At 46.1% G+C, this 19167-nt stretch overlaps 1 protein-coding gene across 5 annotated transcripts in view; it reads right to left on the minus strand.

Moving 5' to 3' along the window:
* Positions 1–2940: 2940 nt before the first annotated feature.
* RGS8 (regulator of G protein signaling 8) overlaps positions 2941–19167 on the minus strand; it is a 34405-nt gene continuing 18178 nt past the window's right edge. For all 5 annotated transcript variants that reach the window (XM_050963552.1, XM_050963548.1, XM_050963547.1 and 2 more), the window contains 2 exons: positions 6650–6816; positions 2941–4143 (listed from right to left, as the gene is read on the minus strand). In XM_050963552.1, the coding sequence (XP_050819509.1) occupies positions 3961–4143; positions 6650–6816 (350 nt within the window). In that variant the 3' untranslated portion in view covers positions 2941–3960. The remainder of the gene's footprint in view (positions 4144–6649; positions 6817–19167) is intronic.

Below are 19167 nucleotides of genomic sequence, written 5' to 3' on the forward strand. Positions count from 1 at the left end.
GCGCCTGGAGCTGGCCCTGGGTAAAATCACTCAGCCAGGGGAAGTCTTTTTAAATGGACAATCAACTGTCTGACCTCCTATTGTTGGTGGGAGAAACCTCCCTTCTCCTCCCCATCCCATATACTTTCTATCCAGCCCTCAGCTGTCCAGCTGTACTTGCCCTTCATTCCCAGTCATGCAGGAACTCTCACTTTACTGGGTTTTTTATGCCAACTGCCTGAGTCGACCTGTGCAATGATATTTTCTCACAGTGCTCTTATAGTAGGCTGAGTTCTCTGCTGAATAGGATGGCCTCCCAAAGGGCTGGGAAGTATTAGCAGGCACTGAGGATACCATCTGTTGAACTATCCCCGGAGTCCTTAATGTTCTATGGATGGAGCCTTTTTGGGTGCCTTATAAACAAGAAATAAAAATGACCAACTTTCTTTTCTTTAAAAATGATCTTTATTCTCTTTTAAAAGCACCGACTATGCATCCCCACTAGCACTTTCTGGTCTAGATAATAGATAGATTCTGGTCTAGATAATATTTAATCCTGCCGCAGTGCAGGGGACTGGACTAGATGACCTATCAAGGTCCCTTCCACTCCTGTATTTCTATGTTTCAGTGATTCTTCACTTAGAAAAAAGGGCAGAGTTGTGCATATATGCACGCTTAGCATTCACAATCACAGTGTGTGGATTCATATAAAAGAGATAAAATATACATAGCCCTCCCCTGCCTTCACAATCTCAGCACTTTCAGTGTTGTCACTGGTGGTGGTCTCTCCCAGATCATAGTGTCATAAAAGGCAGCTAAGACCTTTCAACCACTCCCTGAAAGCCACCATATAGGCATGCCCATCCTGTCACACTGAAGAGTGTGCTCACCATTCCAAAAGCTGTACAGTCCTTGTTTTCATGCACCAGTTCACTTTCATGCAAGGAGTCACGTAGACATTTCTGCATTAAGGAGCAAATTCTGTGCATTCAGCTCCCACTGACTTCATCTTAACTCAGCAGGAGCTCCCCACATCTAAAGACAGAGCACAGCCCTAAATGAGGGTGCCACAGCTTGTGTCCTAGGGAGAAGAGTTCACCTCAATTCCTCAGTAGCTCTCTCTTGGTGTCTGCCTCACAACTGCACAGAAAACATATTCAGAATGTTCCATGAACCCTGTGGAGTGATGTAAGTAAATTTTTCCCAGTGTCTCTCAGTGATCGCGCCTCGCCCCTTGCACTTTTTATCTTACATCTGCAGCACAATGGGGATCTATATGTGGTTTCATTCTGTTTAGTAGGACAAAAAATATAGCCCAGGAATGATCAAAGAATAATTTCATCAGTCTTTGATTCCTTCTAGTGCATTGCACAAGGTTCCTGAGATAGTTATCTCCGCAATCTCATTTGCTAGGTTGACAAAATGTATAGGCTAAGGGAATTCATGATAGATTCTAGAGGTACTTTTAAAGAAAATAAATAGAGAGGTTGTACTATGGGGCCTGCATTTGGGTGCAGATGTAACCCACACACCTCCTGGGTGTGGTGTTCTGTCCCATCTAGTGCCACCGAGACCACTTAAAGAGAGAGAGAAAATGAGTCTGCTCGACAGCCTTAGCTAACAGCTAGTGGGCTTTTAGCTCATGTGGTAGAGGCTCATGCACTAAGCTCCAGAGGCCCCAGCTTCGATCCCACCTGCTGACGACCGAGGTCTGTCAGCGTTACACAGACTCAGTTCCACACAACTTGCAAACCTGTATTCCAGTCCCTGCCACTTATTTTACAATCCAGTTGCAAAGGACATCTGTAAACAATGGTTCTCAGATCACAGGGCTCAATGCCCTTTCCAATAGTCCCGCTAATAGAATGAAAATTGACCCATGAGAGGGTCTATCTCTAACAAAGTGGTTTGCAGAATGAAAAGTAGAGAATCAGTTTTAGAATAACAGTGCTGTCAGATGCTGTAAGATAATCTTCCCTTAGAAAACACATTTTGCCTATACATATAGCATATAGCCTCTGGTGCCTGAGAACTCTGACCTGCTGCACATGACTCTGAAATGAGACAACCATGCTCCCCACCCTCATTGTGATCCCAAACCACAAATACCCAGTCACCTGGAGCCCAGTGTCACCACCATGCAAAACTTTGGTTATTGGTCAACACAATGGCATATGAGTGAACTCCTGTTCAGCAAAGCTAAGCCACTCTGTACCTAACCACGCACCAGCTTTCTCTCCTCTCCTTTTCCCATTCAGCCCAAGTGTCAATTCCATCCAGTGTTCACATTATAGAGATAGGACTTGAAAGAAATTTATTTTAAAAAAACCCTCCATCATAATGAGAGAAACCTCATAATGACTACTGAACAGAGGCTATACATCCATCAGCTCCCCCAGCACAGCATCCCTCAAAACAGTGCTTGAAAGCTGTCCTACCTAATGCATGGATGTGCAATACCTTTTGAGATCCATGCAGCTTTTTCCTATTTGATGTGTGTAGCTTTAGACTCTAGTCCATCCTGTTTACTCAATGTTGAATCAAAGTTTTAATCCAAACTTTTTGGGATAGCAAACCCACGGACCACCCTAAACATAGAAATTGGAGCCTATTGTAAATTTATTTATGCATAACTTGGTGGTTGTGTGACACCGTTGATGTCTGTGCATAATCTTTTCTTAAGCTATGCAACAAAAATATGGAAAATACAATAGCAAATAAGTGTCTTATATACTGCTTCAAGACTGGACTCTCATCCCGTGCAGAACATGTTTCCACTGTCTTATCTGTCTGCATAGTAGGGACCACATCTCCATAGTTGTTTGTACAGCACTGAACACACCGTTAGCAATCAATAAATAAAAGCAGTCCATGGACAACAAATAAAAATAACTTCAGTATCAATGTTATCAGCTGCTGCACGAGGCCAGAACAGAGGCTATTTTTAAGTGTTGTGTGCGGTGTGCTACACTGCACACAAATCCCTTTACTTTTACCTCTCTCTGTCATGCCCAGTCAAGCAATGCATGAAACGTGTGGTGTCACACAACAGGCGGGTCTTGCATTCCCCTCCCTTGTTAGCAATTAGCATGATGGGGCATCACTTGTTGCCTCCCAACTACAAAGCTCTTCTGGGGCAAGAAGCATCTTTTTGTTATGGTTTTGGTACAGAGCCTAGCACAATGGAGCCCTGCTCCGTGCCTGGGGCTCCTATCAAATAATAATTATAATTTTTTACTAGAATCATTTCTAGTAAGGACTTTTGGTTTGGCCTCCTGGGGAGGAAACTTTGGCTCCTTGACAATGCACGTGAAAATAACATTCCGTTTCCCTCCCCTAAAGAAAAGGGCTTTAGGATTAGGGGAGCATCATCAGATAGAAAGGGGGTGCAGCAAGGTCATGGCTGACATCACAATGTGAGCACAAAAATGGAAGAAAGAGCTGACTCAGTTGATCCGTTCTACCCTGGGAGACATCCCAAGGCCTGTAGCTTTAGGAACTCCATGGTCTCTAGCTTGGAGTCCCACGCCCTCACATGAGTGACAGCAGTGCTTTGGATTGTACTCAGTTACACTAATTTCATGACTGCCCTTAGTGTCCCCTCCAACTATGTGGGATAGGTGAGAGTGGGGAAGAGGTCTGGAAGGATGGAAGTTCATATAGGCATTATTTACCAACTAACCAGTGTAGTAAGTTTTGGGAAACCTGCCTTCTTGATAGATGACCCAGTGCACTACGGAGGACATATTTCTGATCCTGAATAGGCCAGAAACTGCTAGGTGCTACCACTAACCAAACACACACAGAGACTCTCCAAAGAGTCCTAGAACTGCGTTTGAGTCACACTCTGAAATGGGCTCCCCCTTTATCTCTCCTGTTCCTCCTTTACCCCTGCTTTTTTAACACCAATGAAGTTTCAAATTTGGAAATGGTTTGGACTGCCATGGGAAGCTTATGGTTTCTGAGGGTCCCATCCCTGCTCTAGCTGAGCCTCCTCTGGGTTTGGGTCAGCAGGTCTGTGTAAATTTTGGATCTCAGGAACCTGGGGTAAGAGTCTTTCTCCATGAGGCTGTGCACTTTCCCCTGGGCCTGGTCAAAGCAAGATAGTGAGGGCTCCTGCACATTATTTCTTGTCACCTCCCGTGTCTGGAAGTCTATGTTCACCTAGGGAGAGAGACAACATGAAGGATTATATAGAGTAACTCTGGTTTATATAGTTAATAACACAACAACATAACCTTTTGGGGCAGGAGAGGGAGGGATTCATAATAAGTCACTGCCCAAATTTTCTAACTTAGGTGGCTTAAGTTAAGCACTTCAATCCATATTGATTTCAATATTAGCTGTGTGTGCTCAGCACCTCTGAAAATCAGACCATTTTTATTTAGGTGCATAGGTGTGAATTTAGGTGCTTAACTTTAGGTACCTACTGCAAGTCTGAACATGTTGACTCAGAGTCTTTGTCACCCCAGCTATCCCATCACTCATCAAGACGCTTATGAATTTTTACAAGTTTGGCTCTCTATTCATTTAGTGTGTTGGATAATGAATTGTTAGTAATTTTAAACTATTACTAAAATCTTATCAAATAGCTTTGTTATTTTTTGTTTTACAATAAACTGTTTGACTTTTCTCATAATTTCCCATGACAAACTACTTACTAAAATATATTGTGCCTGGACTTTTCCATTTTAAACTCCCTAAACTTATGACTTTAGCATTTTTGCTGTGACAAATTCCTGAATTTTCCCAGATTTTTGCCCTAAAAACCAACCAGTCTTAACTGTGGTTGTTATGAGAAAGATGGTGAAAAGATATTCCTGTGTGAGAGAGTTTGCTATTATTCATCTTTTGAATAGGGAGGCTTCCGTGGTACCCAAATATAACGCAGTCAAAAAAGGGAACCTTTATCTGTGCCTCCCCTAAGATGGTTACAGCATTAGTTGGCTGTGCATTATGCTGGTGGGTCATTTCAAATTTTGATACACCAAAGGTCATGACTGTGGGATCCGATTTTAGATATCACCCTTTAGCTATCATAGAGATCAACATCTCCTAATCTAACCTAAACCCAAGTGTCTATTCCCAGCTGGAATGCATTCAGTGCCACAAGACACTGGATCTCCTCCCACTCCAGCTGACATAATGAGAAAGACTGCCATTGATTTCAGTGGGAGTTCAATTTGGCTCTGTAGTTGACCAACCTTCAGCTTGGGCATGAGCCAAAGTACCTTTGAGTCTCTTGCCCCTGGGTCCCCCACTCCTGGGCAATCTTACTGTTCCCAGCAGGAGTTCAGCTCACTCCCAGGGTCTTTTCAGCACCCAATTTATAGTCTCCTTGTCTCTAGCCCCTGGGAGCACTCCCCAGGACCTACCACAGTTCACTGGCTGGAATCAGCCCTCCAGGGCTTTTGCTTATACCAAGATTGTAGTGTCTATCTGCCTCAAATGGGGTGAGGTTTGAAGGAAAATGTTAGCAGCTGCCTCAGGCTCAATTTCCCTTGTTGCTGGAGCTTACCAGCATGCCTTAGAAGCCTCCTTATTCCTGGAAAAACTCCCCTCATGGCCAGGATCACCCTTTTAAGACCCACTTCTCCACGTGTAGCATGTTCTGCAGGTGCATGTAATTGACACTGCCTGATTGCAGGAATGCTCATTAGCCTTTCCACCAGAGGGATGAGTGTGTGCCTCATCAGAGGCCCAAATTAACAATATTAGTAGGTCACAAGTTGTGGTTAAAATCTGAGTTTTCCCTGCTGGAAGCCCTGTTGGAAATTGGGTACACATTCACTAGAGGAATCTGTGAGCAGGCCCTTGCTGAATAATCAATATGACATCACAACGTGACATCACAATGCAGGATATAACATCATAAACTGTGATTATGTTAAAGGAGAATTCACAAGTCCAGGCTCGAAGTTGTGGCTACGCTTTCTATTCAGCACCGTGTGCTATTGCTCGTAACTTTCAGAAATTCTAACAAAGCTGAATTCTACAAATTCAGAGGGCTATAGGGCCTAGATTGACACATACACTCTAACTCTTGGAGATTCAACAGGTTAGAGCAGTTGCTGAGAGTGTTGTTGAAGGCCGTTTTGGGGGCCTATAAATAATCAATTTTGATATTTGTGAAAGAATGAAGGAGTGATGTCTCTATCAAGCCATTGATTCTCAGAGGTTCCCCACTGGAGGCTTTGGGATGCAGGCTGCAGTAACTCAGATATCCAGATACACTGGCCAACAGTAGCTAGTGAAATCATTGATCAGCTCTTTACATCTGCAGTGATCCCCTGAAGAGTACAAAATCCCAGCACTGGGGATGTGAGTCACTGATAGTGGAGAGAGATGTGGCCAGGGGCGGCTCCAGGCACCAGCGCAGCAAGCCTGGGGCGGCAAGCTGCAGGGGGTGGCCTGCCAGTCGCTGTGAAAGCAGCAGTCAGGCAGGCTTCGGTGGCAATTCGGTGGCAGGTACGCCAAAGGCACTAGACTGGCAGATCACCCGCAGAAACGTCGCCGAATGCCGCCTGACTGCCATGCTTGGGGCAGTAAAAAACATAGAGCTGCCCATGGATGTGGCAAACAACTCCCCTTTCCTTCCCCTTGCCAAGTGTGTTTCCCTGCAATACCTTTCACTCAGATTAATCCCACCAGAGTGTGTATGCCTACCAACCTCTCGAGGAGCTTGCACATCAATGAATTCTTCAAAGATCCTGTGGGCCTTGGATGCCAGTTTGGTTGTCGACCGGGTCTTTTTGAACTCCTCGCAGGCCAGCCAGAACTCCAGATTCTCCTCGCTGAACTCTGTCTTCAGGAAGGCGCGGAATGCAGCCACCCCATCTATAAGGGGGAAACATTGGATTTATGGAAGAAAAGAAGCAACTTCAGACCAGGTAAGGCCTCTTTACGGTATATGCCACTGTTCACTCATCCCCAACAAATACAACTCCTATTCATTTCAAAATCTCTGCCATTGGCACAAAAAGACTTAACTGCTGATCATGTGGTTTTTCTACAGCAGGCTCAATTACTGTCCTCCACAGATTACAGTTACATGAGGCTCTCATGTGGTTAAAGGAACCGCCTCCTGTGTTGTTTTTTAATCCGTGTTTTGCTAGGAATGTAGGCAGAATTTCAAAGGGATTTGAGAGCCTGACTCCTGTAGGGTCCTTTGATATTCCCAGGCTCAAGTTATACATTCTGCTTGCCATATAGTTGTTAAAGCCTCACTTTGTAAAAGACATTTGTCACTAGCTAAAACTGTTTATAAAATATATAATTTGTGAACTTGTCTCCTTTTACAGCTGGGCTTTTCGTTACTTTGGTTTATTATCTTGACACATTTTTAACTCTTATTTGTACATAGGAAGTATCTTAGAATTTCTAACCATAACATCTACAATAAAAAGGAAAAAGAAGGAACACTGCATGGTTACCACCTCGCTAGCGAGGTGGTTGAAGTGCTCTTATCACTTTTAGTGCTTAGCAATTGTGAGATTTCGATAATGTTTCTGGCTAGCTCAGGTTACAAGTTATGATTACAAAGATTTGGAAATTGGAGCGTTCTGATTTCTGTGTGTAGATAAATTTATAAAAAGAGGCACATGTGGACGCAGCCACTGTATTTACTTTCTCTGCATGTATGCGATCCAACCAATTCAGCTCTGGAATAAGCAGAATTGAAATCAATAAGTTTTCCACCCACTTACGGCAGAGCTGAATTTTGCCCTTTCAGACCTTTCCTATAAGGTAGGGCTGTTTAAGAGTTTATGACAAGAATCCTACTTGGCCAGCATTACTCCATTCCAAGTTTGTCTCTAAAAACATTTATGGGGCAGGGAATGCAGTCAGTGAAGTGAAAGAAGTGGTCTTAGGGAAAATCACTGAAGGTTCCTACTCTCTCTGCCCTGAGTTTGGGAGCTAAGCTCCCCTGCCTCTCCCTGAGCTGGTGAAATAAGAACTTCTCAAGCACAATAATCTAAAGCGGGAGCAGCAGGAGGGGCTGGTGCCTGGTTGGGGAGTTGATGGGGCTCTAATCTTTCCTGCACTAGTACCAGACGGGAGCTCCCTTTCTGACTCTTTTCTTTCCCAGAAAGATCCACCCCTTGCTGCTTCCTCCCCAAGGCAGAGATAGAAAATGACAGAGTCTGCTGCCTCCAGCTCTCCCCTCGCCCCCCCTCGCACCCTGGGGAAAAGAGAAACCCTGCCCCCATCCTCCCCTCCCCTAGCCAGAATCCAGGAGATACTAGGGTTGCCATCTCTGAGATGCAGAACCTCACCCCCACCTCAGCCCTTAAGGGAGCCCTCCTGCTGTCCCCTACCAGGAGCCCCTGCCTCAACCACTCCACTCCGGACGAGGCTTGGGTCTTGGGTCTTTTTGTGGCAACTTGCATTTGGCATTGGCAGAAGACAGGATACTGGGCCAGATGGACCAATGGTCTGACCCAGTATGGCTGTTCTTATGTTCTGTCCCCCTTCCCAGCCCCCGATGCTGGGAGAAGCCACTGTGGTTTCAGCAGGTTGAGGGCCTGGCACACACTCAGATGTCAGCCACTCTCCCAGCTACTTGGCATGCATGGTAGTTACAAAATCACTGTGTGGACACACGTGTGCACAGCTTACAGGGAAGCTTGGTCCCAAGTGAAAACCCACACATTAAATCTTTTCACCACCAAGGCAGTACAAAAACTGGCCAGGTTGGTTAAAAACCCACCAGCTGGCAACCATAGCTACCACCGGGACACAGAATGGTTCTGTCAGCTCCCTCTTCGCTCTTGAATGTCTCATCTGATGCCTTACATCTTCCTGTAACCTCACATACGCTCCCCACAAGCAACTGGGAATGGTTTTACGAGAACTGGGGTGAAAGTGCCTCTTCCTGATTGCTTTTAAATAGCTAATGTGAGATTATGGACAGAAAGGAGACATAGAGATGAGATGCTCAGCTACAGCTGTATTACATCAACTCTTTGGAGTGTGGTTTTTTTAGTCTCCGTACTGTCCACAGAGAGGGGGAAATGTGGTCTCAGCAAGGTGCTGTGCCAGCAGCAAAATGAGGGCTTTTGTTGTGCGTACAGCAGTGCTGCTGAAACTGAATATTATGATTTGGATCCAATGGACTGTACAGCTACAGCCCCGTGTGCCTGAAGGAGAAATTAGCCCCTCTCCAAGCCAGTGGTGCAGGGACAAGCCAGAAATATGGCTGGGGCAGGAGGTGTAGCAGGAACGCACTGCACTCGGGCTACTGTGAGCTGCTCAGTGGCTTCATAATGTGATGTTGTAGGCACCTTGAGACAGAGATGCTGCTGAGGCTGCTCTAGCTTACACCAGGGCCTGCTCCGCTCCCTGGCTGACCGAAAATGCAGGAGGCAAGAAGGTGGCACACAACTTGTGCCCTCTCCAGAATCTAGTACCCAGTGTCTTTCCTGGGGGGAGAGAGTCTCAGTGGGAAGGTGAAAACTCAGGAGCAGACTGGGGAGTCTATGCTGCAGGGATCTGTCAGTGTGGGATAGCAGAGAGCTTGGAGGGAACAGAAATTTGAAGGGAAAAGAACAGCAGATCCTGATGCCATAAGGCTTTTTGTATGTAGCTGGTTCCTGTAGTGTTTGCCCTTAAACACTCCATAGCTGGTTAGTGGATTCCCTGCTGAAGCCTTTTACAATGACGATAAAGAGCTTTGCGATATGCTTCTAGACACCCTGCCTCTCTTTCTCGGTTTTGATTCTCCCTCTGCTTTTTGTCATCCTTAGCACTGACACAGGGGTCACGCTCCAAAAACAGAAGCCTTGCCAGGGGACGTGATGAACAGAGCATAATATCTGGTCAAAGGAAAGGCTTTCTCATGATTGATGTAGCAAGACAGACCTTTGCTTCAACTCTGCCCCAGAGAGCAGCCTGGAGCAGCCAGGGAGCTGGGGCAGCAGCTGGAACCAGAAAGTCTCTGCACAGTTCTCTCCCTTTGTTCCTGCTCTGACTTTAGTCAGTGGCTTTTCATTTCTAAATAAATATAGAAAGGGGTTGGATATGAGTAGTAGACATTTTTCTCTTCCTGTTTGTACTCTGTCTCTTTCCCTTCTACTTCCTCTCCCCCCTTTTCTCTCCTCTCCATAAACTTTCTCGCTTCCCTTCCTTTTTCTCACCCTCCCTCTCCTCCAGGTCTCTTGCTTAGCCCCCTTTCTTCATTATGTCTCACCCTCTTCACTTTCCTTCTTTTCACCTCTCTCCACGCCTTTCCTTCTGCTCTCCTCCCCACACTCCCTCTCTCTTCTGCCTATTCCTCCTTCTCTCTGTGTTGCCATCCTCTCTCTCTCTCTCTCTCTCTCTCTCTCTCTCTCTCTCTCTCTCTCTCTCTCATGGCCTTATGCAGGACAGACTTCAAACCAAGGGGCCCCCTTGCTGCATGGAGTTCCACTGCTAACTTGCACTCACTCATAAGAGGCTGATCCCCTCCTGACTTCCCACATGCTTCTGTCTCCTCCATGCATGAGCTCTCTGTATGTGGAGAAAGCCCTGCTTTTTAGATCAAACAGCTAGGATCATTCTGAGTTGTTTGGAAGGCTGGAGGTAATGGAAGAGGGAGCATCAGAGGACTTTCTTGGGAGGGACTTCAAAACCTAGGGCTGCCCTGCTCCATCTCCATTTTTCCTTCAGCCTCTGGCTGATTTCCACCACTTACATTCTCTCAGTGTTTGCCCGATATAAGATATGCCTCTGTCACTCTCCCCATGGGTACTCAGAGTTGTGAGGCACCTCACTATCACCTGCTCTTAGCGTGAAGCCTGCTGTAGCTCAGCTCCTTGAAACCAACAGCACCAACTTCTAGGTTTCCACAGATCTGCCCTCTCTATGCAGGCTAGCAACAGACGCACACCAGCTCCTGAGCCCCTCGGCCAGCAGTCCCCTGTGCAGTATCTAACTCCTGTCACTGGGCACTCTCAGAAATCGCCAGGTGAGCTGGGGACAGCTCACGCACAGCTTGACTGGAACCACTCAGGATCAGATTCTTTAGAACAGCTCAGCCCTGTAATCTATTGATAGTGAAAACACAAACCTTTCTTTACAAAGATTAAGATTGAAGAGAGAGTGAGCAAGGATAATAAAAACAGGTTACATATAAAACATGCTTCTTAGAGTCTAAACTTAACACTAACAGGCTAAAATTCTTGTCTACTTAATTTCTCAGCTAAGGCCTCCCAGCATCAATAGCCCAACATGGCCAAGATCCAGATGTTATGAATACAAAAAGTGCTGTCCTTTTAGCTTCCTCAGTGAAGGATAAGAAAGGCGTCCTTCCCCCTCCTCTTTTAGTCCAGTCAACCTTTGAAGTGCACCCCCATATAAGACTCTCCTCCCCTGTTGCTGGTGTGCTCCCCCTGTTTGTTTCATATCTCCTCCATCAACCTGTCTTTCCTGTTGATTTCACATGCAAATAGGGTTTCCAGTGTGTTGGCTTAATTTACATGTGACAGAGAGATACACATCTTATCTCCTCTCTGGAAAATAACTATTTGTCAGCTCTTCCTGGTTACAGAGCTTAAAACATATTTTAGAAGGTACCAATCACTCCTGGCACGGCCACTCTACGTACATCTCTCAATGCTTATGATGACCGCTATGATTTAAGCTTTAATTGGATACCTCACACAACAGTCTTCATTGATAAATACTGTGGCAGCAGTTTTATTACATGTAGTGAGTGTGTCAGGTCTGATAGGAGCTGCTGTTACAGAACATTGAACCCTTTGCCAGTTGGCATTGAGGGCACAGCCTGTGAGAGTGAACAACAGATTATGGTGCACTGTAAGATAGCTTCCACATTGTAATGCTGCCCTGCAGCATAAGGTAGGAGGGAAGAAGGGAATTGGAGAAGAGTACCGGAACTAACTGAAGTGCAAGGGTGGTTTTAGGTCTCTAGAATGTTGTTCCCTGAGTTGTAATTTGTCCTGGATGCTGAGTTTAAGACCTGCACACTCATGAAGAGAATCGGGAAGTGTTACTTACCACAGAGGGTCAATATCTTTGTTTCAAAGCACTGCTCACCCAAATGAAGGGACTCTGGCAGCACAGTACGGCCAGGACTACGTCAGGTTCAGTACTGACTTGAACAGAAAACCATCATCTACTGAGTCACCTACTGAAGTATCAAATTCAGAAGCACGCAACAGCTACAAAGTGTGATATATAAACTACATAACGTAGAGAAAGTGCAGAAAAAAGAGCAGCACTGGGAGTCTTCAGATGGCGCAGCACGGTGCATCCTTAGAATATATAGACCACAGTCTTCAAGGTCATGGCACTTTAAGAAAGTATAGGTGTATTTATTTAGGGGCATGATCCTTTAAAATAGGTCTATTTTATATATATATATATATATATATATATATATATATATATATATATATATATATATAAAATCTAGTTATATTTATTCAGGCATCTGACCCCAAAAAAGGAGCTTTGGATGTAGGGATCACCTGAAACCAAATGGGGAAGCAATTACTGTTGGAGCAGATCTAACGAAGACGCTGCAAAGAATTCCTCTAATAGGGGGAGAGCATCAAAGCCCATAAGAGGAGCAGATCTGGAAGGAATTTGCAAGTCTATGAGAGCAGAACAGGGCTGTCCTTAGGCATATACAGCATATGTGGCTGCATAGGGCACCTGAAAATTTGGGGCACCACCGGGACCATAGGCACCAACTTCTCATCTTGCCGGGGGGTGCTCAACACCACCCTTCTGTTCCTGGCCCCGCCCCTACTTAAGCCCTTTCCCCAAGCCTCTACCCCTGCCCTGCCCCTGCTCCATCCCTGCCCCACCTCTTCCCCACCTCCTCCCCCAAGCGTGCCCCGTATCCACTCCTCCCCCTCCCTCCTGGAGCTTGAACGCTGCGAATTAGCTGTTTGCAGCACTCTGGAAGTGCTTGGAGGGTGGGGAGGAGTTGGTAAGCATGGGGCTGCTGGCACACGAGAGGCAAAAGGGGAAGGGGGAAGGGTAGGAGCTTGGTGCTGGTGGGTGCTCTGCACCCACTAAATTTTCCTCATGGATGCTCCAGCCCCAGAGCACCCACCCACCTATGACCGGGATAGCAGGTAGGAGCAGGTCGGCTCCCGCACATCCAGCATGCACTGCAGTCTCCTTACTAGGCAGAAGGCAGGGGCCATAATCACAGAGCCGAATGTGCCAGCATAGGGGCACCAGTTGTGCTGGCATAGGGGTAGCATAGGGGCACCACTATTCACAGAGCTGAATGCGCTGGCGTAAGGAAACCAGTTTAATAGTACTGAGTAGGGCCCCATAAATCCTAAGAACAGCCCTGGAGCAGAGCAACAAAAGGCCAGTCCATTCTCCTTTCACTTGTGCCCCGTGAACACAAGGCAGGTCCTAAAGTCATTACTTGGGTTTTACTCACTTCTGTGTATGGCCATGATTCCCATTAACTTCAGTGAGAGTTCAGCCTCAGCCTCACTAAGGACTTCAGTTTATGTCACTATGTCCCTGCCCCACCTTCATGCTGATCCCTAGAGCAGTAAGATGCACTGGGGACCTTGGGGAGGGATTATGCTAAGTACACTTATTTTCCAGACAATTATCTTTTTCCGAGATCCTCGTGGGGTGCTAAGGCTCCCCCTGTGCTCCCAACACAGGGATGTGCCTAAAAGTATAATCTAGCCCTGTATGCTTTAAGTAATTATCCTATTTGGCACTTATGTGTAGTGTGTCACTGATTTACAGTGCTGTACAAACCTTAATGCATCCCCACTGTCCATCTGTGAACTAGGTAAGTATTATTACTTTGCTTGGATAGATGGGGGCAGTAAAGCAGGCAGGTTAATGGATTTTCCCAAGGTCAGTAACAGAGCTGTAGTTAGAACTCAAAGAGTTCCTCACAACCAAGGTTGTGTTCTTTCCCTTAGAACATGGAGAGTAGATTGGCCAGAGCAAGAAGGGTTGAAAAGAAGGCTCTCTGCAGGCTAGTGAATGATGAGTGGCAACTAAGGAAGGCCTCAACATCTTGAGAAGATCCAAGATTAAAGGCTTCAATCGTTCAGGCAGACAGTTTAATCCCCAGGAATCTAACCAATGCTGGACCGCAAAGGTTAATGATTATCTATGTAATGTTTGTATTTCATGCCATAGATGTGATTGGCACTTAACCTGGGAAACAAAGACATAGGCTGAGATTTTTAAAGATATGTAGGTGTTGCTGCACTTAGCGTTGCAATGCCTACGTTTTATTTTCAAAAGGAATTTAGACACTTAGGGGTCTAAATACTGCCCTGTTGATGCTGAATGAGGTGGGAGTACAGGAACATTTCTAATCCTAGTATTGTTTTGATGAATTTTAGGCTCATATCAATAGCACAACGCTGGCACAGTGCTGTCCTGGCTCAAAAAGAGCCAGAAGGAGATGGGAATCTTTGGGAAGAAGGGCAAAGAGTGATCAGGAAAAGGCAGAAGAAGGACAATATATGTCAGAAGAGCACAGAGATCACACAATACGGAGGAGGAAAAAATAACCATCACAAAACTAAAAAGGAAACATACATGAAGGTTTTTCCATGTCTCTGTTGAAAACAGATTGAGGGTTTAAGGACAGTTTGTCCTGCTGGATATTGGACAAATGACAAGCCACGTGTCCAGCCCCATGAGAGATGCAGAACAAGATGCGCCATTGCTTGCATCTCCGCCGGCATACTGTCAAAAGGAATCTCCATCTGGCTGGCCAGACCATGTCTCCTGGGCATGAGATACAGAGAGAGGCTACTCTCCTGTCACTTACTGCACACACACTCTCCAGGCCAGACCGAGCTCCCACCTCGTGGGAGTCATCATTAACCTTAATGGCATGAACTGGGAAAAGATGTTCAAAAACAGTACATTAAAGTCACTTCCTGGTAAATGTACTAGAAGCATGTCCCATAGATTACAGAATCCCCTTCTCATGCTACCACACTTCCCTGAGGTTTTTCCCTCACGACTTGCTTTTAGAAAATGAAAATTTGACATTATTGTACACTATGCAGAGCTTTCTGTCCTGTCCCTGGCAAACAAGCAGTTAATAGCAACTCAGGTGCTCCAGGGAGGGGCCATGGGAGCAGTTGCTCCTGGCTTGAGAAGGTAGAGACTGCCTGGGAGAAGGTTGTTCCCTGGGCCAGTGCAGCCCCAAGCCCAGGGAATATTTGTGCATTATGTTTTGAGGGTTTTTTGTGATGAGGAGAGAAAACTCTTGCTGCAAAAGGGGCGCTGGCTGGCTAATCCTGTGCTTCTGAACTGCTCTGCATCTCCAGCAGATAGATACGCGGCATTAAGTTGTTTACCTGAAAGTATCAACAAAATTAATACTTCAGCCACTCTTAACCAGTTGGCATTAGTTCCTTGAAAGCAGTGTTAGAATGGCAGAGGGGGAGTCGCACACTGTATCCCCAGATGCCTGCTGCAGAGCTGTGTGTGATTGGAAGCACATGAGTTGTGCTGCCTCCCTTATTCCTGATCACTTACCAGTGTCGATGCTGATGTATTTTTATATTTTCTACAGACTAGACAATTGGAATCATTCCATTTCCTTTATCCAGTAGGGCATTGCCCATCCTGGGAGTCCCTAGAGACATGGGACTAATTCATTGGTGACCTACGACCCCTTTGTAACAGCATAGCTGGCCTAAAAGGGCTTCCGAGCAGCCAGAAGTTCTCTTCACTGCCAGGAATACCCCTGGTGGTGCAATCGAACTCCCCAGCATGCGCAGAGGTGACACCACTGGTTCTACAACCCCATGACGCCACAAGAGCCCCTGGTGCAGGAATACAGGGCAGGAGGGGGTATGGCTCAGTGTTTCAATGCCGTGGCTTTTCCTAAGATGCTGCCAGTCCCAAAGGGGCCACGGTGGCCAGATCACAAGGTAAGATACCCTGTAGGGCTGCCCTAACCTGCACTGGGAGGCTGCATGGCAGCAACCCCAGGATAGGAAAAGCACAAGCCAGCTTCCCCTTAGTCCCTGTGCTAGCCTCCATGCTGGTGCAGAGATGAATCATGTCCAGAATGAGAACGCTGCATATTATTTAAGAAAATAACATGATTCCTGGTCAAGATTGCAATCAGAGAGACCCCCAAAGAGAAGGGTTCTGAATAGAGATTGTGGGGGAGGGGTAGGAGAGAGTAAGAGCAATGGATCTCCTTAAATTCTGGTATCATTCTGGAACCAGATTTTATTGGAAACATAACACCTTTTATCTAAGGTGCTCCTAGACTCCACTCAAGAGACCCTCTGCCTGAAAGTATCATGTTGAGGTTAAATGTTACTATAAAGTTCACTAAAGCGATGCAGGCAGCAGCCTCTCATACTTCAGTGGATATTTTACAAAGGTAAATGACTTGATATTACACATAGAGATTGCATGATGCTCTGTTAGAGGCCTTTTTGGAATATCTCCACCTGCAGCCTCTTTGTAGTCTCATATGTAGCAACAAGAGGTTCAGAAGTTCCAAAAAAGAATACTGACTCTCTAGGTACAGTGTCAACCTCCTTACCTTGGCAATACCCACTGAATTGTTATAAGGGTCTCAAGATTGTATCACATTAGTAACATTTAATTCCGCCTTTTGATCTGAGAAATATCTCCCTGTTTCCTTCCGTTCCCACCAGTATATCCCTGGAGGGACAGCTTTGAGTTGGCTCCCCTTGGTCATTCAATTCCTGAGTACTGTCTATGCCATAACACACCATTACATCATGGAATTGTTTGGTCTGAAGAGGCCCAAAACCTCATTCCAGGTTTATCTTTGACAGTGGCAGGTGAAAATTGTGAGCCAACAATGTTATTCCAAGTGAATTAGCAAACCATAACTAATTTTTAATCCCTCTGAAATTTACATAGGAGTTTCCATTCCAGAACAGACCAGTGGTCTATCTAGTGAAACAATGATCTATGCCAGATGCTTCAGAGAAAATGTGATACCTGCATAACACTATAAAGCAAAGGGAAAATTTCTTTCTGAGCCCAGCTGGTGATCAGCTTATGCCCCAGAGCATGAGCTGATATTACACTAGCAAACACTGTTCACACAGGCAGTCATAAAGAAATTTGACTGATATAGTTCTCTCCTTTTTTGTCACTAGCTGTAGGTGCTTAGCTGAAAATATTCACTGGGGACAATCACACAGAAATGCTGGAGTAGACTCAGGACTTCTTTATCTGTCTGACATTAGCACAATGTTTGTTCATGTGTGCTACTTAACAGGGGGGAAAATGCAGATAACTGAAGCTTTGTTCTGCTTCCACAATGAATCTTAGGGTATGTCTACACTACGAAATTAGGTTGAATTTATAGAAGTTGTTTGTTTAGAATCGTTTTTGTGTAGTCGATTGTGCATGTCCCCACACAAAATGCTCTAAGTGCATTAAGTCGGCGGACTGCGTCCACAGTACCAAGGCTAGCATTGACTTCTGGAGCATTGAACTCTGGGTAGCCATGGGTAGCTATCCCACAGTTCCTGCAGTCTCCGCTGCCCATTGGAATTCTGGGTTGACAGCCCAATGCCTGATGGGGCAAAAACAGTGTCGCGGGTGGTTCTGGGTACATGTTATCAGGCCCCCCTTTCCCTCTCTTCCTCCATGAAAGCAACGGCAGACAACAGTTTCACACCTTTTTTCCTGGGTTACCTGAGCAGATGCCATACCATGGCAAGCATGGAGCCCGCTCAGCTCACCGTCACTGTACGTCTCCTGGGTGCTGGCAGAGTGGGACTGCATTGCTATATAGCAGCAGCTCATTGCCTTTTGGCAGCAGATGGTGCATTATGATTGGTAGCCATTGTCATTGTACTCCTGGGTGCTCTTTTAACCGACCTCCGTGAGGTCGGTCAGGGGCACCTGGGCAGACATGAGAGTGACTCAACCAGGTCATTCCCATTTTCTGCCGAGCACCCAGGAGATGACGATGGCTAGCAATAGTAATGCAGCATCTTCTGCCGAGCACCCAGGAGATGACGGTGGCTAGCAGTTGTACTGCACCGTCTGCTGCCAGCCTAAGATGTAAAAGATAGATGGAGTGGATCAGAACAAGAAATTGACCCAATTTGTTTTGTGAAATCAATGGCCTGCTAAACCCAGAGGTTTGAGTTCAATCCTTGAGGGGGCCATTCTGTGTGACAGCTGTTTGTGTTTCTCCTTGATGCAAAGCCACACCGTTTTATTGACTTTAATTCCCTGTAAGCCATGTCGTCAGTGGCCCCTCCATCCATCAGACAAATGGCAGACAATTGTTTCGTGCCTTTTTTCAGCGCAGAACCAGAAGCTGCAAAAGCAAAACCAAGCGAGGAGGCGATGGCAGCATGGTGACGAGAGTGATGAGGACATAGACATGAACATAGTACAGGCTGGGCAATGTACCCCAGTAATGTGCACATCATGCTGATGTGCTCTGCATGGTCACCTGTGTGATCAGCTCGCTAGTCAGTCTGAGGCCTGGTCTATGCTATGATTTTAGGTCGAATTTAGCAGCGTTACTTCAATTTAAGCCGGGACCCGTCCACATGACAAAGCCCTTTTTTTTTACTTAAAGGGCTCTTTAAATTGGTTTCTTTACTCTACCTCCGACAAGGGGATTAGCGCTGAAATCAGCCTTGCCGGGTCGAATTTGGGGTTGTGTGGACGCAATTCAATGGTATTGGCCTCTGGGAGCTATCCCAGAGTGCTCCATTGTGACCATTCTGAACAGCGCTCTCAACTCAGATGCACTGGCCAGGTAGACAGGAAAAGGCCCACGAACTTTTGAATTTCATTTCCTGTTTGGCCCGGCCAGTACGATTGTCTACCAATCGTAATGCACCGTTTACTGCCAAAAGGCAATGAGCTGCTGCTGTGTAGCAATGCAGTCCCACGTCTGCCAGCACCCAGGAGACGTATAGTGACGGTGAGCCGAGCAGACTCCATGCTTGCTGTGGTATGGTGTCAGCTCAGGTAACCCAGGAAAAAAGACACGAATCTGTCGTCTGCCGTTGCTTTCACGGAGGGAGGGAGAGAGAGAGAAGCAGAAGGGGGCCTGGCGACATGTACCCAGAACCACCCGTGACACTGTTTTTGCCCCATCAGGCATTGGGATCTTAACCCAGAATTCCAATGGGCAGCGGAGATTGCAGGAACTGTGGGATAGCTACCCACAGTTCAAGGCTCCAGAAGTGAACGCTAGCCTCA

Source organism: Gopherus flavomarginatus, chromosome 7 (assembly GCF_025201925.1).
Source record: "Gopherus flavomarginatus isolate rGopFla2 chromosome 7, rGopFla2.mat.asm, whole genome shotgun sequence".
NCBI classification, from domain to species: Eukaryota; Metazoa; Chordata; order Testudines; family Testudinidae; genus Gopherus; species Gopherus flavomarginatus.